This window comes from Tasmannia lanceolata, unplaced genomic scaffold (genome assembly GCF_043159265.1).
Source record: "Tasmannia lanceolata isolate RefF3 unplaced genomic scaffold, GAP_Taslan_0.1 ptg000018l, whole genome shotgun sequence".
In the NCBI taxonomy this organism is placed as follows: domain Eukaryota; kingdom Viridiplantae; phylum Streptophyta; class Magnoliopsida; order Canellales; family Winteraceae; genus Tasmannia; species Tasmannia lanceolata.
In genome coordinates this window covers 65,457,461-65,476,575 of record NW_027518695.1, presented here as the reverse complement: position 1 = coordinate 65,476,575, position 19,115 = coordinate 65,457,461, and the positions used below count along the sequence as shown (strand labels likewise).

Here is a 19,115-nt window from a genome sequence, read left to right as displayed (position 1 = left end):
GCACCTGCATCAGGGTGGGCTCCACATGCAAAAAAGCCCAAACCAAGCAAACCACATTTTTCTAAGGTTTGGAACATGCCAAATCCTAATAGGAAACTTTCATAAGTTCCCACTTTGTTTTGGTTTCCAATATTCAAATTCTAGTTAACTATAATAATTTGAGTCAAATTGTGAAAGAAACTATATGAATTTTTAAAAGTAGGAAACCAACTCTATATAAACCATCATAGCAAATTTTTGGAGGCTCATCAAGGCTGAAAAATTAGTGCTCTCTCCTTGGATAAACATCCAAGACTATCTCTCTCTTCTACTCTCAAGTTTTTTTTTTTCTCTTGGTTTTCAACTCTAGTTCAAATTGTTTTGAGAAAATCTAAAGCTCTATCAAGAAAATTCAAATTATCATCCAAAGGTACTAATATATATTACAACATGTGTTTGAAGAAAAGTTCTTCAACTTTCCTTCGCGTAATTTGAAGGAATCCATCGGTTCAACTTGTGGGTCCGCGGCGATCATATCATTTGTGGACGTTCGAGGAGTAGATCAAGCATAGGCTGATATTACGGTCAGTTACAATGGTATTTTTATGTCTTATTTTTCATTTGAATCACGATAAGATTATCTAGACCCTAGGTTCCTGGGTTAACGGGCGAAATCGGCAAGAAAAATTTTGTTCTATGCGATTTCTAGTTTCGCTGCGCATAACAAGTTCGCCTGGGGTGAAAACCTTTCCAACAAGTGGTATCAAAGAAAACTAGGTAATAGATTAGGAGTTTAACTAACAAACATAGATCATGCGGTTACCCATTGTGAGCCCGGACGTTTATCCTGGCTATCCGAGATTCTTGTTGTGTGATTTAATAGACTTAGGGACTGTTGTGTAAAGATCAATGGAAAAGATCTGCTTGCTGGAATTTTCGTGTTAATTTATTTACATGGTTGGAAAGTACACTCGAATATGAGTCCAACGCATCAAGTATTATCGAAATCCGACAAATGGATTGTGAGATGTGAATTTTTCAAGTTGTACAAAAACACAGTTTTATGCTGCGGGAATTAATGGGTTTTTTCCGTTCGATCCCAAAACTGTTTGAGAAGTGTAACCCGGGTATAAAACTTTCAAATACTGATTTATGATGTATGTAGCCTGATCAAAACCTTGATTGGGTGTCGGAATATTAATTCTCACTTATATTATTCCGATGGTCATGCTATCCGGATTAGTCCTCTGTACAGGACTAATTTTCAATTTTCTTAACCAAATAATCTTGTTTTTCACATGAAATTTTTTGTGCCGATTTCTCATATGTTAAAAAAAATATTTTTATCATGTTCTCATGGAAATCAGTGACATAGTAGGTTAATTAAAAACTTAATTAACTTTTTTTTTGTGCGAATTGATCGCTCTTGGTGAATATAGGGCAAAAAGGATTCTAGACCTCGATTCATGCATGGGATGCATGAATTATATATGATGGATGGTTCTGATGTTAATTTTCAGAGATTTACTATTGCTGGTTTGTATATTTTAAGGTCCACAATGTAATTAATTTATTTTAATTTCTTTGATGTACTCTCTCTGGGCAGTTATGCGGTTGGTTTTCCATGGAGATTATTCCTGATGTATAGATTACATAGGCTAGTGTAGGACACTAGGATAAATTATTTTATATTTCACATGACTATTTTAAGATGGGATCGCTCTCTTGGAGATTGATGGATGTATCATGGGAATCGCGACGTGGCGATGCTCCAAACAGTCAGGCGGATGGTGGCGGAATTCGATCCATCTGGGGATAGACATGCACGCTGATATTACAGACCTTCTTAGCTTCATTTGATGAAGCAAGTCAGAGATAATACCCTTTGAAAAATTCGCTTTGAGGTTAGTGAATTTTTCCCAGTGAGAAAGCATTTAGTTGCCTATAGTTCACCCTCAATTTGGTAATATGGTGTTGTAGGGATTCCCTTATTCAAATAAGGTCGATGGCTTCATGGATATGTTTTATTTATTTTTTCATGGTGTGTTTATATTTTTCCATGCGATGGATGGTTTCTTTACATTTTCCATCTGATGGAAGGTTGATGGAATGTTTGCTTATGTTTTATTTTTCCATATAATTGTTAGTTTAAAAACATGGATAATATGATTATTATACTCCCACATGAAATTTCCTCTTTGATAATGTTAAGTTGTTAAATGTGGAATCGATCGAAAGGATTGATCCTCGTGGCCTTCCATAGCCAGCTGCCAGTTGGCTAGCTTAGAAGTAAGCCGGTCATATGCCAAAGTAGAAGTCGATCTTATTTCTTTGGCTATAATAACTAACAAATTCCTACTGGATAAGGGGAGTGTATGGAATTGCAGTGGTCACATGCCAAAGTAGAAGCCATTGTAGTTTTGTATATGTTTTCGAGGCGGTGAGTTTGATTTAACCAAGCAAAGGGTGTTGATGCCCAAAGGATATACATGCTGCGATGTTTGGAGGCCAAGTTAAATCAGATGTCCTGTTGACGGATTAGATGAATCCGCCTATTCAAGGCAAGAATGGTTTATAGCCAAAGCCTATGGCCATAGTTGCATGAATGAGTTTATGATGTCTATTGGAGAAATCTTTACATTTCTCTTGATTCATGAGGATGAAGGGCCCGTGAATGAGAAATACAATGGGCGGTACCAACGAAGATCGAAAACTCAAATCCGATGGATATATGTCATGAAATTTATAGAACTAAAAATGTGGATACTTGCTTGAGTTAGCTTAATTTTCCTTTGCATATGATTTCCTTCTACTCTTTAACTAGATGACCAAATTAGGTTGAATAATGTGATCTAATGGCTCATAAATTGGAAAAAAGAACTTAACTAGAATAATCACAGCATGATTGGGGTCAACTACGTTCCAACCATAGAGGTGATAAAAGTGCCAGGTCTAAAATGCCCTTGATAAGAATTGCTTCGTAAAATGTCATAAAGGAAAAGACATGGCAAATGTCATATCTTCGCAGTCAATGGTCTGATTGCTGCAAAAGCAGTATTAGGGATTAACGACAACCATATATATACTAGCAAATGTCTAGGATATGTTTTTTCAAGATGGAGTCAAACTACTGGGCAGTTGGCAATGAATGTCTACAAGAAACATGATCCTATTGTGGTAAAGAAAAATGGCAAGTCCCCCATAAACAATGAAAAGTGTCATTGTGGAAACCAATATGATTGGTTCTACTTTTCTTAGTGTGGATACTTGTGCAATCCCTCACATTTGCAAGTGTTGCAAGGATTCAAGAAAAGTAGAAGGTTGACCAAAGGAAAGCTCTTCCTACAAGTCGGAACGACGCAATGGTTCTAGTCAAGACTATAAGATCGTATATGTTAACTTATTTTAGATGTAGGCAATTATTATAGATGAGAGGACATTTATCGGTACCCTCGGAAAAGAGAAATTAGATTTCTATTTGATTGTTTTTTATAAAAATAGATTGTATAAAACAAAGGAAATTTTGAAGGTGAGGGGTACTTTGATAAATGATCCAACCCTACTCAAATAAGGTTAGCATTATTGAGAGAGTAGCAGTTAAGTAGTGTAAGTGGCCTTGAAAAGGCAAAAGACGCTGTAAACCCAACTTATCATTGATACCTTTGATTGACGGCGTTGTAGCCTAAGACAGATCACTAATTGGTTTTGGAGGTTCCGTTGAATCTAATCCATGGGAGTATCCAATATGTGAACCGTGTCTAAATGTTAAGATGACAACAATTCCCATTTAGGGCAAGAGTGGAAGTTTAGAGGATTTATTGGGATAGGTTCACATTGTCGTGTGTAGACTCTTCTTCTTATCCGTCTAGAGGTGGGTTTGTCTACTTCATAGTATTTACAGATAATTCTGGGTATAGCTTGCGATACTTGAAGCGATGCAAGTTGGAGGTCTTTGAAAAGTTCAAAGAACTTAAGAACGAAGTAAAGAATGAGGTTGGTAAGTAAAGTAAGGATCTTCGTCTCATTGAGAAGGAGAAAATCTCACAGATAAGTTTAGGTAGTGAAATTCCAAGGGTAGGCCCGAGTACTATTCTAATGGCAACAAATGAGGAGGTAAAATTAGGTTCCTAACAAGTTTTAATCTTTTGAAAACTTCTAACCCAATTTAGAAGATTAAGAGATCAAGAATGAAAATTAAGCACACAAGTTAAATCCTAAGTGCAATGCAAATGTAAAGCAAGAGATAGGAGAGAGTGCACCCGAGATTTAAAGTAGTCCGGTCCTCCAACGTGAGGCCTACTCCACTCCACCAACCAACCCGTTGATGGCTTCACTATTTGATTTTCTTAACATCGACGAAGATCGGTGCCTATTACAATTCTAATTGCCTTTAACCTTGGTGGCAATCCTTACCACGGAGAGAGGGCTCCGCTTTTCCGAACACTTGCCCGAATACAATCGTTTGAACAAGAAAGAAAGAACAAAAAATCCCTCACAAGGGTTTACAAGATTTGTAAAAGATGTAAAAATTGAAGTCTATGATCCAAATCCTAATTCTAGAGGATGAGAGGCATAAACAAGCTTAATACACTCTTAGGATATTCCAATAGGTTTTTAGAGTGTTAGAATTGATAATTGGGAAGTTTAGAATACCCATATATATAGAAAACCCAAAATATAACCGTTTGGGGGCATAGTGGTAATTCTGGCAAAAACCCCAACGGCTATAATTTCTTCCCGAAATAGTGGTCTCGGAGTTCCGAGAATTTCTCTCGGAGTTCTGGGAATTGAAACAGAAGATGAAAAATGTTACTGGACCATATCTCGAAATTTCAAGGAATCTCTCGGAGTTCTGAGAAGCCTATATGCAGTTGGTTTTTCAATTATGTTTCTTATTCATTCGGGCTTCCAACTCTACACCAAGTTGGGATTGTTTATGAGGGTTCCAAAGTGTTGGAACACCACAAGGACAATCTCTTAAACATTTAGGGGGTGTGTGTACTTATTTATGCCTCTAAACACCTAAACTAGGATTGGATCTTTACATTCTAAAATGACTTCGATCTTCAATTGCGATGCTTCAAGTCTTCATGCGTCTTGGATCTCCGATGTCTTTGGCCTTCCTAATGCGGTCCAATGAGAGCTTCTTGGCCTTAATCCAAGCAATCTTGTCTTAATACAATCATGATCTACAACTTAGACACTCAAGCACATTAGTGATATAAAATCACTTGTGTATTGGAATCATCAAAAGAAGATGGGAATGCCAAGGTGGGAACCATCGGGCTTACAAGGGACTACTTACAGACAAATGGAATCATTATCTCTCAGTGGATTCAATTTGCAACATCATTTGATGACGGGATTGCAAAAGAAGAAAAGAAATCGAACCTTGTTGGACATAGTTCGATAATGAGCTTCACCGAAGCACACTTGTTTCTTTGGAGCTACACCTTAGAAGCGGTGCTCTATTTTCTTAACCGGATCTCAATTGGCTCAATGGCAAGGGCTTCATATTAAACATGGACAGGCAGAAAATCCTCATTGAATTGTTTTAGAGGATATGGGATTTTTCCAGCCCATGTGGAAAAGCTAGGTATTGAAAAATTGGAGATGAGGACCGAATGGTGCGTCTTTATTGGATTTCCCATGGGGATAATGAACAAAATTATTTTGCAAACTGCAATGGTGTATCATTGAAATGAATTCTCTTCTTAAATGCATGCAAATGGGAAAGGGTTGCCATAGTTGAGCAAACCTAAAAGTTCAATATACAAGACATATAAGGATAGTGAGCAGAAAAGCACTTAACAAATTCCAACACTCTTATGTAGTTACAGGTAGATCAGGCCGCTTGATAGATGTGTCTATCTGAGAGAAAATTACAGTATGGTCTATGACGGGGTTGAGATGGGATCACTTAAACTATAGGGAGATTATGTAGGACATCAATACAGACAAGTAACTAAATATGATCAAGATGGACTCTACATATTCCTATTGTGTCTTGACTTTATTAGATCAACAAAGGGTTTGAAGCCCAATAGATACGAGTGGATCTATAGGAGGAAGAATGACTAAAATTGGAAAGGTGAAGACCTATAGGGCTAGGCTAATGACAAGAGGACTGTAGTCAAACATCTGGTATTGACTATGACGGAACTTTTCGCCTATAACTAAGCTATAGTCCATCAAGATTCTGTTAATGATAATGGCGCACTAGGATCACAGAATCTGGCACGTGGATATTATGGATGGAGCTTTTATCCCATTGGATGGGAGTAAATAAGTTTATTTAATTAGAGAATTACATAACACTTGTGTATTTCACTTATAGTTACGTTTTACTAAAACATTCATAACTCTCTAACCTCTAGGCTAAATTGAGTGTGTAAGAACTCATTTTGAACAAATATGAAAGGGCTACAACTTTGTAGTTTATGTTTTTCATTTAATAGTCTAAAAACGGGCTTGAAAATCTGTCAGCAGCTTTGTAGCGGGAATGCACCTGCATCATGGTGGGTCCTACATGCAAAAATGCCCACCTTAAGCAAACCACATTTTTTCCAAGGTTTGGAACATACCAAATTCTAGTAGGAAACCTCCATAAGTTCCCACTTTGTGTTGGTTTCCAATATTCAAAGTCTAGTTAACTAGTTTTCCTAATTGGAGTCAAATTGTGAGAGAAACTTTAGGAATTTTTAAAAGTAGGAAACCAACTATATATAAACCATCATAGTACGTTTTTGGAGGCTTATCAAGGCTAAAAAATTCGTGCTCCCTTCTTGGATAAACATCCAACACTATCTTTCTCTTCTACTCCCAAGTTTTCTATCTTTATCTCCTAGTTTTTCAACTCTAGTTCAAATTGTTTTGAGAAAATCTAAAGTTCCATCAAAGAAATTCAAATTCCCATCCAAAGGTACTTATATAGATCAGAACATGTGTTTGAAGAAAACTTCATCAACTTCCCTTCGCGCAATTTGAAGGAATCCATCGGTTCAACTTGAGGGTCTATGGCGATTGAATCGTTCGTGGCCTTTCGAGGAGTAGATCAAGCAGAGGCTGATATTACGGTCAGTCACAAAGGTATTTTTATGTCTTATATTTTCATTTGAATTACCATAAGATCATCTAGACCCTAGGTCTCTGGGTTATCGGGCAAAATCGCCGAGAAATTTTTTGTTCTACGCGATTTCTAGTTCTGCTGCGCATAGCGATTTCGCCTTGGGGTGAAAACTCTTCCAATAGGTAAGGCGTGTTCGGTAACCAATTTTTAAAGGATTCTTCAATTATTTAGGTATGGAGAACGACAACGCCAAAATATCACAGAATCTCGTTCGGCTATTTGACCCGCTAAGCCCGTTTCTGACTTTTTTTTACCTTCTTTATCGACTAAAAACTAGGATTCTTCAGAGCGACTAATAGTCGCTTCCAAAGATTCTCATCAATCCGTTTCCTGCCCATTTAATTGTGAAAGCATAAGAAGCCTTGCCGAACACGTTCTGATCTCATGTGCCTAGACTAGCCCACTTCATGTCATAGGCCACCTTCATGAAGCCTTTTTATACACGTGGCAAGCATTTGTGATTGTTGGAATCAATGATCTGGTCTGCCAAGATGAGATTAGCCAAAATTTGATTGATCTGATGTTGAATGGATGATCACAACCATTGATCCAAAGGATGTCTTAAGATTATCCTAATGGGCCCTTGTAGGGCCAACATGCACGATTGATGTAGAGGCAGGCCACTAGGGGTGTAGCTTGGGCCAGGTTGGGTCGGGTTGAGGCCAACCCTAGCCTAACACGAGGACACAAACCCCCAATCCTAATCCAACCCAACTCGAGCCTCGGGTCTAGGAGGGTCAACTCTAACCCAACCCACCTTTAAATAATTCAACCCTAACCCACCCGATCTTCCAAATCAAGTCGGGTTGCATCGGTTTGGAAAGAATAGGGTTCATGCGGGTTCGAGGCAAAAATAAAATAAAAATACAAAAAATTATGGGAAGTGATACCCACCGGATTCTTTTGATGTCAAGTACATTAGCCCCCCTTTAGTCGTTGATACACTATGCTGGGTGTCCCTAGTAATCAAAAGGGGCGTAAATATCACTTCCCAAAATTATAACCATAAGATTTTGAAATGGTGATAAAATCACTAAAATTAGAAGAACAAGGTCGGGTTCAAGCCAGGTCATGTTGCCTAAAGCCTCAACCCTAACCCAACCCATAAATAAATCGGGTTAGCTTTTCCCAACCCAACCCAAGGAAATAATAACCCAACTCAAGCCAAAAATCAGGTCGAACCCGTTGTGTTCGAGTTTAGCCTGGCCTAAGTTGAACCCATTTGGCCCACAGCCCATAAGTAGCACCCATACGGCCCAAAGCCCATAAGAGTGTCAACAAGCCGCAAATCACTCTTTTCAAGACTGAAAAAGCATAACCTAGGGTTTTAGAGAGAGGGTTTTTAAAACAAAGTTTGGAGGGATTTCCACAATCAAGAGAGAGCTTCGGCTTCCTTTGAATTCTCCCCTCAAAACCTAAACAGAGTATACTACAGAATGGCCTTTTCTTTCATCTCTTCTCCTCAACAACAATCCTTCTTCCAACAGCAACAACAGCCTCTTTTTCAACAAAACAATACATTCTTCCAACCGCAACAACAACAACAACAACAGCAACAAATACAACAGCAACAACAACCACAACAGCAGCAGCAAATGTATATTTTCACGGCCGATAAATCTCCGGCGAGTTACGCTACGAAGTGGGCTGATCTTCATCCGGACTCCCAGAAAATTCTCCTTCAGATTGAGTATTTTTATTGCCTTTCACTGTTCTTTTTATGGGTTTTTTTTTTCTAGGGTTTTCAATTTTTTGCTGGTACTTGGTTACTTTTTGTTTTATTTTTTATTTTTTTATTTTCTGCTTTGTCATGAATCTTGGGTATTTTGCATCAAACAAGTAGCTTGTGTAGCAAGCACCTCTCTAAACTGCGTTGGATTAAGCACTGGGTTGGGGGATTTTCGGGTAATTTTCTATAGTCCTTGTTTGGATTGCAGGAATTTTCTGGAAAAGTTTGGAAAGGAAAATATTTCTAAAATTTCGTACTGGTTTTACTCATAAAAAGAGGTAACTTGAACCAATCATATTCAATTTTTACTGAGAGGGGCCTTCAATTTATGATAGTATCGGTCTAAATTAACCGTAATCATGTCATTCCCTATAAATCGTGCAAAGAAAAAAAATTTCTCACGAAAAAAATGCTGACAGAAATGTTTTTCTTGCAATCCAAACCAGTGTTTCAAAATCCGGATTCGGGTCAAACACAGGCGAAGAAAATCTTAGTCGACTTGGCACGGCATGGTCGAGTACTCGGTTGATGCGGCTGAGTACACGGTTGATGCAGTCATAACTTGAGAGAGTTGGACGAGTTTTTATTGACTCTTAGGGGAAAACGTGGAACATGGTGATAAAGTGCGGAACACGGCCAAGGGGAAAAGTGAGTCAACTCGGGGGAGACGTGGGGCAGTTTTAAAACTATGCCTGTGATCCCATAAGTAACTATAGCTTTCTTCAACCTCTCAAACCAAGCACTTGGGGACTATAGTAGCAAGTAGATTGGCCTTTTCAACTTGCACATCTTATCTGACTCTTCCTTGAGGAACCTATCTAGGTCATTGCTCCACCTTTTGAAGAAACACATTTTTACATCTGGTTGAAAGAGATGCTAATTTGAATCAGCAGCAAGAAAAATGATAATACAAATGAAATCAAGTTTAGCCACAGGAGAGGTCTCCTCATAGTCAACACCATAAGTCTAAGAGTAGATGGTGTAGGGTATTTCTAAGGATTGAATCGCTTGGAGTGTCGGAGGGCTAGGTATTGGATTCTAGAAGTGAAGTAGTTGGGATCCAGTCCAAGGTTTCAAGAGAATCAACATTGGATTTTCAGATTTACTAAAAATAAATAAATTTAGCAATGTTCCAATGGATCGACAAAAATCCAACCGTTGGATCACGTCTCTAACTAAACCAAAAGTGTCACACCAATGGCACCCGTGGGATCACACTAATGGTTCGATCATGAGAATCGCACTCGCGTCTTTAATGAGGGGAAATCACTTCAATGCAAGAGCTAAAAGCTTCAATTTTTATTATCATTCATCCGTAAAAATGTGGGGGTGGCACCAATTGAGGAGAAGATGAGAGAGCACCACTTAAGATGGTTTGGGCATATCCCACGTAGGCCTTTGGATGCTCCAGTGAGAAGAAGTGATTCGTGCCAAGTTGATGGAGTAAAAAGAGGTAGGGGCAGACCGAAAACAACTTGGGTAGAAACAGTGAGGAAATACTTGAAGGCTAAGAACATAACATAGAACTTGACCTTGGATAGGAGAGAATGGAAGAAAATGATCCATGTAGACGAACCCAACTAGTATCAGGATTAGACTTAGTCAATTTGAGCCGGGTAGATCCTTTCACCTTCTTCATGAAAATTTTCTAAGGATTCATTAGCGGACCCCAACTAGTTTGGGACAAAGGCTTAGTTGAGTTGAGTTTACAAACTCTTTGACCAAACTCTAAAAAGCAACTAAATAAAAAACCTATAGAAAAATGATCGACCACCCATTGTGTCCCCATTTAAGTCTCAAAAATTCCAAAGGGTTCTAGATCCTCACACGGACAAGTTTGAGCAAGGCCAGTTGTCCATATTTGCCAAATAGCCCTCATCTTAATTTTTGAGAAAATTAAATTCGACTCAAACTTGCATCAACCTCACTGCCAATGAGATCCTTTTGAAGCTTCCAGGTATGGTTTCCTTGGTTCTCTTTGGTTGAGGATGGTCCCCATCAATAACCTTAAATAATCAGTCAGGCTTTAAGACGATCAATAGAGCCATCTGGAAGAAATTTCAAAAAACTATTGATGGACAATGTAACTTTAAAAGGATCTGTATTAGAAAATTTAATAGACACCATCCTCGACCAGAGACAACCATCATTGACCAGAGTCTGAAGCCAGTTAAGGTTGCTCTGCTAGGGTTGGTGTCTCTACAACTTTTTGTTGTCTATTGTATAATTTTTGTTTTTTTGTTTTTGGTAGGTAGGTTGGGATTGAACCTCCGACCTTTGATTCAAAGAACAAAGCCTTAACCATTGAGCTAGAGGCACAATCCCCGTCTATTGTGGACTTGTTGAGGAGGCTCCTGCGAAAGTTTTGTGTGAACACTAGAATAGTCCTTGAAGTCATAAGAAGGAAGTTGCTCAGTGGGATGATGAATTGTAAGAGACTGTGTAAGTACATGATCGGGCTGGCTATGCATAGAAAAATATGGACTATTTTCAAAAATGTTAACATATGGACATACAAACAGCCTTTTCAAAACTTAATTCTAACAAAGGTAGCATGTTGAGTACGAGAATAGCCCAAGAAAGTACACTTAACTGCTCGAGGATCAAGTTTATCTACCCCTAAATCAAGATATTGAACAAGTAAACCAAACATATGAGGATGCAATGAAAAAATTGGACCATTAATAAATAAGACAGAATGACATTCGCCATGGAGGATAGAAGATGGCATATGTTGATTAAATAACATCTAGTAAATACTGCCTACATTCATACAAGACAACAAGGGGCTGGAATCTTCAAGCAGATGCTAATTTTTTACGTTCAACAACTCCATTTTGTTAATAAGTTTGTGCACAAGATGTTTGATGTAAAGTCTCATTTTGATCACAATAAGATTGAAAATTTTCGTACATGTATTCTTTTACATTAACAGAATGAAAAATACATACATGCATCCTAAATTGATTTTTTCACATCCATATGAAAGGAATTGAAAATTGTAAAGAATTCAAAGTGATCTGTCATTAAATAAATTCATATTATTCTTAAACAATCATCCACAAAAGTAACGAAATACCTAAACTTAAAACTAGGATCCCAGATACATAATGGACTAAAGAAAAAGGAATTGTTCCATCTCTCCCACGGTCGCCTCCACCTGCCATCCAGTAGGAACAAAGGCTGTCCGATCATTAGGTCGAGCATTAAAAGCACTTCCACCTATGATTTAGCTGACACTTTGAAGTTATTGCTGACACACGTGTCCTGCCGTGTCCAACACGACACGTGTGTCCACCCGTGTCGACATTCCTTTGGACACTTTTAACTGTACTGCTATAAGTATTAGACTTAATGTGGATGTGTGGACATGTTTTTGTGCTGTGTCAAGTGTGACATTCTATTTTATTATTACATATCGTGTTTACCTCTTTTATTATTAACTCTTTTTAGCTCTTCTTTAACAAATATTTGCTGTTATATCATATATAATTTCTATTTTAGCAGTGTCCCCGTTTCTAAATTTTGAGGGGTTACCGTGTGACGTGTCCGACACTCTGTCCGTGTCGACACGCGACACTCTTGTCCGTGTCCACAAATCATAGACTTCCACCAAGGGAAATGATGGGGACATTAACAACGGGCGTGGATTCAAAGTTTACAAGCGCAAACGTGGATGAGAATGATGGCGTAGACTCTAGCATGGGCCATAGACATTGCCGTCTTTTTTTTTATTATTTACTTTCTATTTTTGTCATTTTATTTGTAGCCTACTTTTAGGGCATCAAATCTCACCCGTTTGGTGTGTTTTTAGTATTATTAGAAAAGTTTTTCAATTACCTATCTAATGAGCTCAAGATCATATAATTTGGATGTGATTTGAGCAAGTTATGAGTGTTTTTAGGAAGGGGTATAGGTCAATTACGGGATTACTAGTTTTGGTAAGTTATTATCTTTATTTAGCTTTGCTTTAGATTAGATGAATGGTTGAGATTAGTTCTTAACTTTAGGTTATCTTCTAGGGTTTCTTTTTCTTATAAATACATCTTATGAAAGGAATGAGTAGACTTTTGAATATTGAATAGAATTGAGATTTTCTTTTGTGAGAGCTATTGTGGCTTGGACTTCTTCTTCTCTTATCCTCTTGGTGGTTTGGAACCATCTTCTCTCATCCCCTCTCCTCTATTATCTTCTATTTCTTCAATCAAATCAGCACAAAGAAGGTTAGTAAATCAAATTTTCTTTTTTTCTTTGTTCTTGAACCCTAAAATACAAGAACCCAAAATCCATAGATCTCTCTTGTTCTTCAAGATCTCGTTTTGAGACTTTGAAGGATTGTTTTTATGATTAAACCTCAGCCTAAACACCCAAGAATCCTAACTTTAAACCCCTTTTGAGCCTTATTGAAAATTGCATCATTTTCAAGCCCGAAAACTCTTTTAGACGATCCTTAGCCTAAACCTACCACCAAATCGGAGCATAAACCCTAGATTAACCTTTCTTTTATGATTAAACCTCAGCCTAAACACCCAAGAATCCTAACTTTAAACCCCTTTTGAGCCTTATTGAAAATTGCATCATTTTCAAGCCCGAAAACCCTTTTAGACGATCCTTAGCCTAAACCTACCACCAAATCGGAGCATAAACCCTAGATTAACCTTTCTTTTACCTTTTAAACCTTAACCTAAGATTTGGACAGCAGTATTAAACCAAAATTCCAGATTTGCAAAATTACCAAAATACCCCTACAACATAAAATTGGACCGTTTTGAGCTTTTTATTGCTGCTGGATATTTTTTTTCTTTTTCTTCATTGGATATTATTATTTTCATGCTTGTGTGACATCTATTTCATTTGTACTTACATTAGCTTTTTAGTTCTTTTAATCGGTTGCATGCGTAGGCCTAGTTTCAGACTAATCTTTCAATTATCAATTCATCTTAAGAATCCTTATCGCTTTGATTGATTTGTATAAGGTTTAGTTCATGCCTAATTACTATCTTTATAATTATTTATGCTATTTAAGTCTCATTATTGTTGCTGCCCATAGATTAATTAGGCGTTAATTTGGCCCTAGGTAAGTTGTTAAGTGTTCTTTTAATTTTCCACGTAAGCCCTAAATTGTCCTAAAGTCTTAATCCCATTAGGAGTGTAGGATTTTCCCTATTCTAGGTATTGTCCTGCATCAGAAACTCTTCGTAGATGAGAAAAATTAGCCTTCAAGGATGATATCTCCTTGCTTCCCAAAATTTGTGCCTTAACAAGATAGTATATCACACCCTAATCCAAAGAGGAATTTGGCAACTTGAAATTCTTCATGTTGCTGCCTTTGAAAGTATGTGGGAGGAACTTAACATACACCAATGACATACAATTGCAAAGCAGCATAATATCTACCCAAATTTCCGTCCCCTTGTTGTAATGCAAAAATCTCTTTGTATTACTTGTATATGCTTGGGATGTTCTTGTCGGAAGAGTACATCTCATGTACGGGATCCCAAATCTCCTTAGCCGAATAAAAAGCTATGACATTGTTATTAATATATGGCTCCATACTATAATGTTCCAAAACCACCTCGTAATTTGGGCATTTTTTTGCACCCATTCATTATAAGTCTGTAGGCCTGTACTAGAAGAGGGTTTTTTTTTTCTGGAATATATTTCATTTTCCCTTAGCAGTAAGAAACATGTGAACAAACTTAGACCATTAAGTAATTTGTTGCATTCTACTTGATTGAAATCACTGGCAATCCAAAGAACTCAGACTGACCAAGCACGGTCCATTTTCTATCTTGTTTACCATTCATTGTATAGAAGAGGAATGAAACAATCACAAATAAAAGGTTACTTTACGAAGAGTGACTGCACGATTTGCTGCTGATTGTACACTTGGATCGCATAATTTTACCATGTGTTCTAGAAGTCTGTCCACTCGAACCAGTAGTTGCCCTTCACTCCACAATCAGTATGAAAATTACAAACCGGCTGTTGATCACCATGGTTTTAAATTCTGGCCGAAATACCGAAATTTCCGTGGAAATTTCGGATTCCGGCCGGGACCAAAACTGAAATTTTAAAAATTTTGGTTACACCCTAATTTCCACCGAAATTTTAACATCACCTCTTATTATTGTTCATCAAACGAGGAGAGCACTAACAACCGAAACACTGTAACAGCAGCGAACCATTATGGTTACTGCACATGGAAAACCCTAGATCTAGGGTTCATCTCATCTCCAAGAAGATCATAAACGGACCAAAAGAAAAAAAAAAGAAATAGCGGAGAAAGAGTATGTTCAGAGATCGTCAAAAAAGAAGATTGGATCAGATCTCTTGCTCTAATATCATGTCGCATGTTTTTTATTTTTATTTTTGAATATTGACAATATATTTATATACTGAAGTCGTTACAAGAAACAGGGGACCAGGAATCCCTTAATTACAGCATATAAACGGCATAGAACAGGTTCGTATGCCCAAAAACCTACAGAAACTATAAAGAGAGTTTACATATCCCCCCAATAATCAACTTCACCAAACCGAGATTATCTTCATCCAGAAGCTTGTAAAAAACATTTCATAAAAAAACCTTTCATGTACCCTTCTACCCTAGTAAAAATAGAGATTAACGGAGGAACAATCCTCGAGCAGCGGAGGAACAATCATGTCACATGTTAGGGAAGAAAGAAAAGAAGAACAACAAAAGGAGAGAAAGTCACAGGGGAAAAGTAATAGGAGAGTAATATCTCCCAATACCCCTTCTTATTTAATTAGGTGAGCTTTTACAAAATACCAAGACTGCCCTCCATTACATAAAGATGACTTCAATAATTCTAGACATCTTTGCATTATTTGGAATATGGGTTTTAATTTCTGTGTTGTTTTCCTTTACAACCTGTTTTTGTCTATGACTTTGAATCTTTTGCCTCAACTTATGATGTAGGGAGCGGATCTTGGAGTATAGGGATGAAAGTGGAAGGCTAGATCAATGTAGCCGGCTTTATGACTCATCTATCTCCAACGATGGGTTCGAGCTTGATGCTAATCATATTGTGCAGGTAAATCTTTAACAGCCCTGATTTTTCGTTGTTATTACTCTTTTTGGCATGCTTTATTGCTATTGGAAAATATTATTTGCTTAATTGTTCCCCTACCAGGTAGAAGCACCTTCTGTAATTTTGAATATTGTCATTCCCTGCCCCCATATTCGAGGGGATGTATAACAATTTTTAATTCTAACAGGACTGTACATGATATTTTTGTTTATTCAAGTATGGAAATAAGTTTCTCCATCTGCGTAATGTCATCACTTTCTTTCATATCACATTTTAAGTGCGTGGACAAATATTGTGAGTTGAAAACAGCTCCCCTTTGGAAGTTGAGTAGCTTAGAAAATACATGATCGTTTATTTCTTGATTGGTACCAAAAAATGGACAAGTTATCTGTTTTTTTAATTTTTTTTTGGCAATGCATTGAGCAAGGCTAAATCTGTGTAGGCTCAAGTTAGGGACATATGATATGACTCCAATCATTTGTTATCTATCATCATGGTCCTGATGGATGGCTGAGTTGGACACTATTGAGATATAAATTTAGGCTGCAGTGCAACTGATCTCATGGATAATGGCTTGATTCTTTAAGGCGAGTTAGACATCTTTTTAAACCTTTGAATAACATTCAAAAAGTCCCTTCACCACCAAAGGTACTTGAAACTGCTGAACCAAAATATCACCCCTTAACCATTCATCTTGAGCACCGTCAAGTTCGTCATGTACAAGGGGTTACATAACAGTGGACAATTTTACTTGCCTCATCAGTCATCACAGAAAACTGGCTTATGAATTCAACTGCAGCTCTCCATTTGTTTTACACTTCTACTTGTATATTAGCTTAAGAGTTAAGATCATTTGGTGGACGACACCAAATCTCTTTTCTATGCTTTAGTGGTTCTTCTTGGAGATGCAGTTCTCCGGGTTTCCAAACTCTTAATAGTCGCCACTTAGATTAGCATCTAGGACCCAAAACTTAACTCTGTAAATGTTGATCATAGATTCCAAAGAGTTCAATATCACCTTATATGATTGAAAGGTCTTAGGCACCAATCCCACCCCACTGAAGCTGGTCTCTACTAGCATCCATGGGTTTTCATTTATAATCTTTTTACCCATGTCACAAATGTTGTTCTCGGGAATTTCTCGGCAAGGGAAACTCTCGGGATATATTAAATTTTTAAATTTTTTCTTGTTTCTATTGGGGAAAAAGGGTAAAATAAAAATATTTACAAAAATATAAAAATATTTATTTTAGGAAAAAATATAATATAAAAATATCATCAAAATATAGGGAAAATATCGCGATATTAGCAGGATATTTTATGATAGAAACGAAATATCTCTATTTTTAAAATCTCTGGATTAGTTTGAGATATTTTCGTTTTATTAAAATGTCACGATAAAAACACAATATTTTGAAAATATCGGATATATTTGTGACATAGCTTTGTACTAAACTTAATTATGACGTACTTAGAGACTAGAATCATCCTATATGATTATGCATCTAACTAATCGTGATGTAACTATAGAGAATAGAATCATAGATACAAGCAAACAAACTAAATCATCTTGAAATTTAGATCAAAGCCTAAGGCGAACCCAACATGATAGTCAGATCATACTAAGCAACTATCTTAACATGTATCTAACTAAACATTATGTAAACATGGATAAAACCGTGAAAGAAAGAGTCAAATCCGTTTGGAATGGGAATCACCCGCAGTCCCAATTTATTTCACAAATATCATTCTCGGGAATTTCTCGGCAAGGGAAAATCTCAGGATATATTATATTTTTTTATTTTTTTTGGGTTTATATCAAGAAAAATGATAAAAATAAAATTATTTAAAAAATATATAAATTCATAAAATTTTAAAAAATATAAAATAAAAATATTGTAAAAATATCAGAATAATATCATGATATTATTGCTATATTTTATGATAAAAATGACACTGTTTTTTATGATAAAAATGACGCTATATTTTATGATAAAAATGATGCTATATTTTATGAGAAAAAGGAAAATATGACTATTTTTAAAGTCTTGGGATTATTTCGGGATTTTGTCATTTTATCAAAATGTCATTATTTCGGGATTTGTCTCGGCCTTCGATTTGTGGGACAGGTGTCAAATAGTGTGCATGATAAAGGAAGTGCAATCTAAGATTATTCAACGATGGGAGCCTCCCCCTGTGGATTTACTCAAAGTCAATTTTGACGGATCGAGTTTGGAGAATCCAGGGCTGGCTGGTATTGGAGGTCTTTGCCGGGATTCTCATGGAGCGGTTTTGTGGTCCTTTTCTGGGTCTATTGGGGTCTGCGATTCTAATGAGGCGGAGGTTAGGGCAATGCATACAGGGTTAAAAAGAATTGATAAGGATCTCTACAACAAGACCATAGTGGAGGGGGATTCTAAAGAATGTGATGGGATGGTTGTCGGGTTCGGTGGCCCCTCCATGGAAGTTTTGGTCTTATTTTGAGGAGATTGCCGATTTAACATTCGGATCTTCTATTGTTTATAATCATGTATGGAGATCTGCTATTTTTGAAGCAGACTCTCTAGCTAGGTCTGGGGTGCAGAGGGAGGATTTGGTTTGGTTTGACTTCCTTCCACCTTGATTTTTTGGATGTCTTCTTCTTTTATTTCATTGTTGTTCACTTGAGGTCCTTCTCGGTCCTCCTTTTCTATTACTATATTGCCATTTCAAAAAAAAAATGTCATTATAAAAACCTGATATTTTGAAAATATTGGAGGTATTTGTGACATAAGTCCTGATTGACAGTGAGCCTTATTGACAGTGAGCCTTTTCGGTACTGCTAGACCACTAATCAACCATGAGACATACTGATAGATATTGTTGCAGTACTGCACTTCTGGGTTTGATAAAAATCCAGAAACAAGTGACGATGCAGTCTATAAATTAACAAGTAAATGTAACCAACATAGACTAAACTATAAAAAAGCATACATGAAACTATGAGAGAATTGAGGAATCAAATCCGAATAAAATTGCCACTACCACAGATCGCTAGTCAGTCTAACCGATTGGTAGTGCTAGACTACCCAGTACCACCGATAGGTACTCAGCCAGTACCAATCACTATTTGCAGTACCAGTTTTGTGTGTTTGGTTTGGATACCCAAACCGAATGACAATTCGATGAAAAATTAGGCACAAAATTATTTTATATGAAGCCATGAACATATAGATATTCAAAT

The 19,115-nt window shown here is 37.0% G+C and overlaps 1 protein-coding gene across 1 annotated transcript in view; it reads left to right on the top strand.

The window, feature by feature from the left end:
* The first annotated feature begins 8,383 nt into the window (after positions 1-8,383).
* LOC143849859 (hydroxyproline-rich glycoprotein family protein) overlaps positions 8,384-19,115 on the top strand; it is a 32,927-nt gene continuing 22,195 nt past the window's right edge. The window contains exons 1-2 of the mRNA XM_077359126.1: positions 8,384-8,798; positions 15,781-15,895. Of these exons, the coding sequence (XP_077215241.1) occupies positions 8,545-8,798; positions 15,781-15,895 (369 nt within the window). The 5' untranslated portion in view covers positions 8,384-8,544. The remainder of the gene's footprint in view (positions 8,799-15,780; positions 15,896-19,115) is intronic.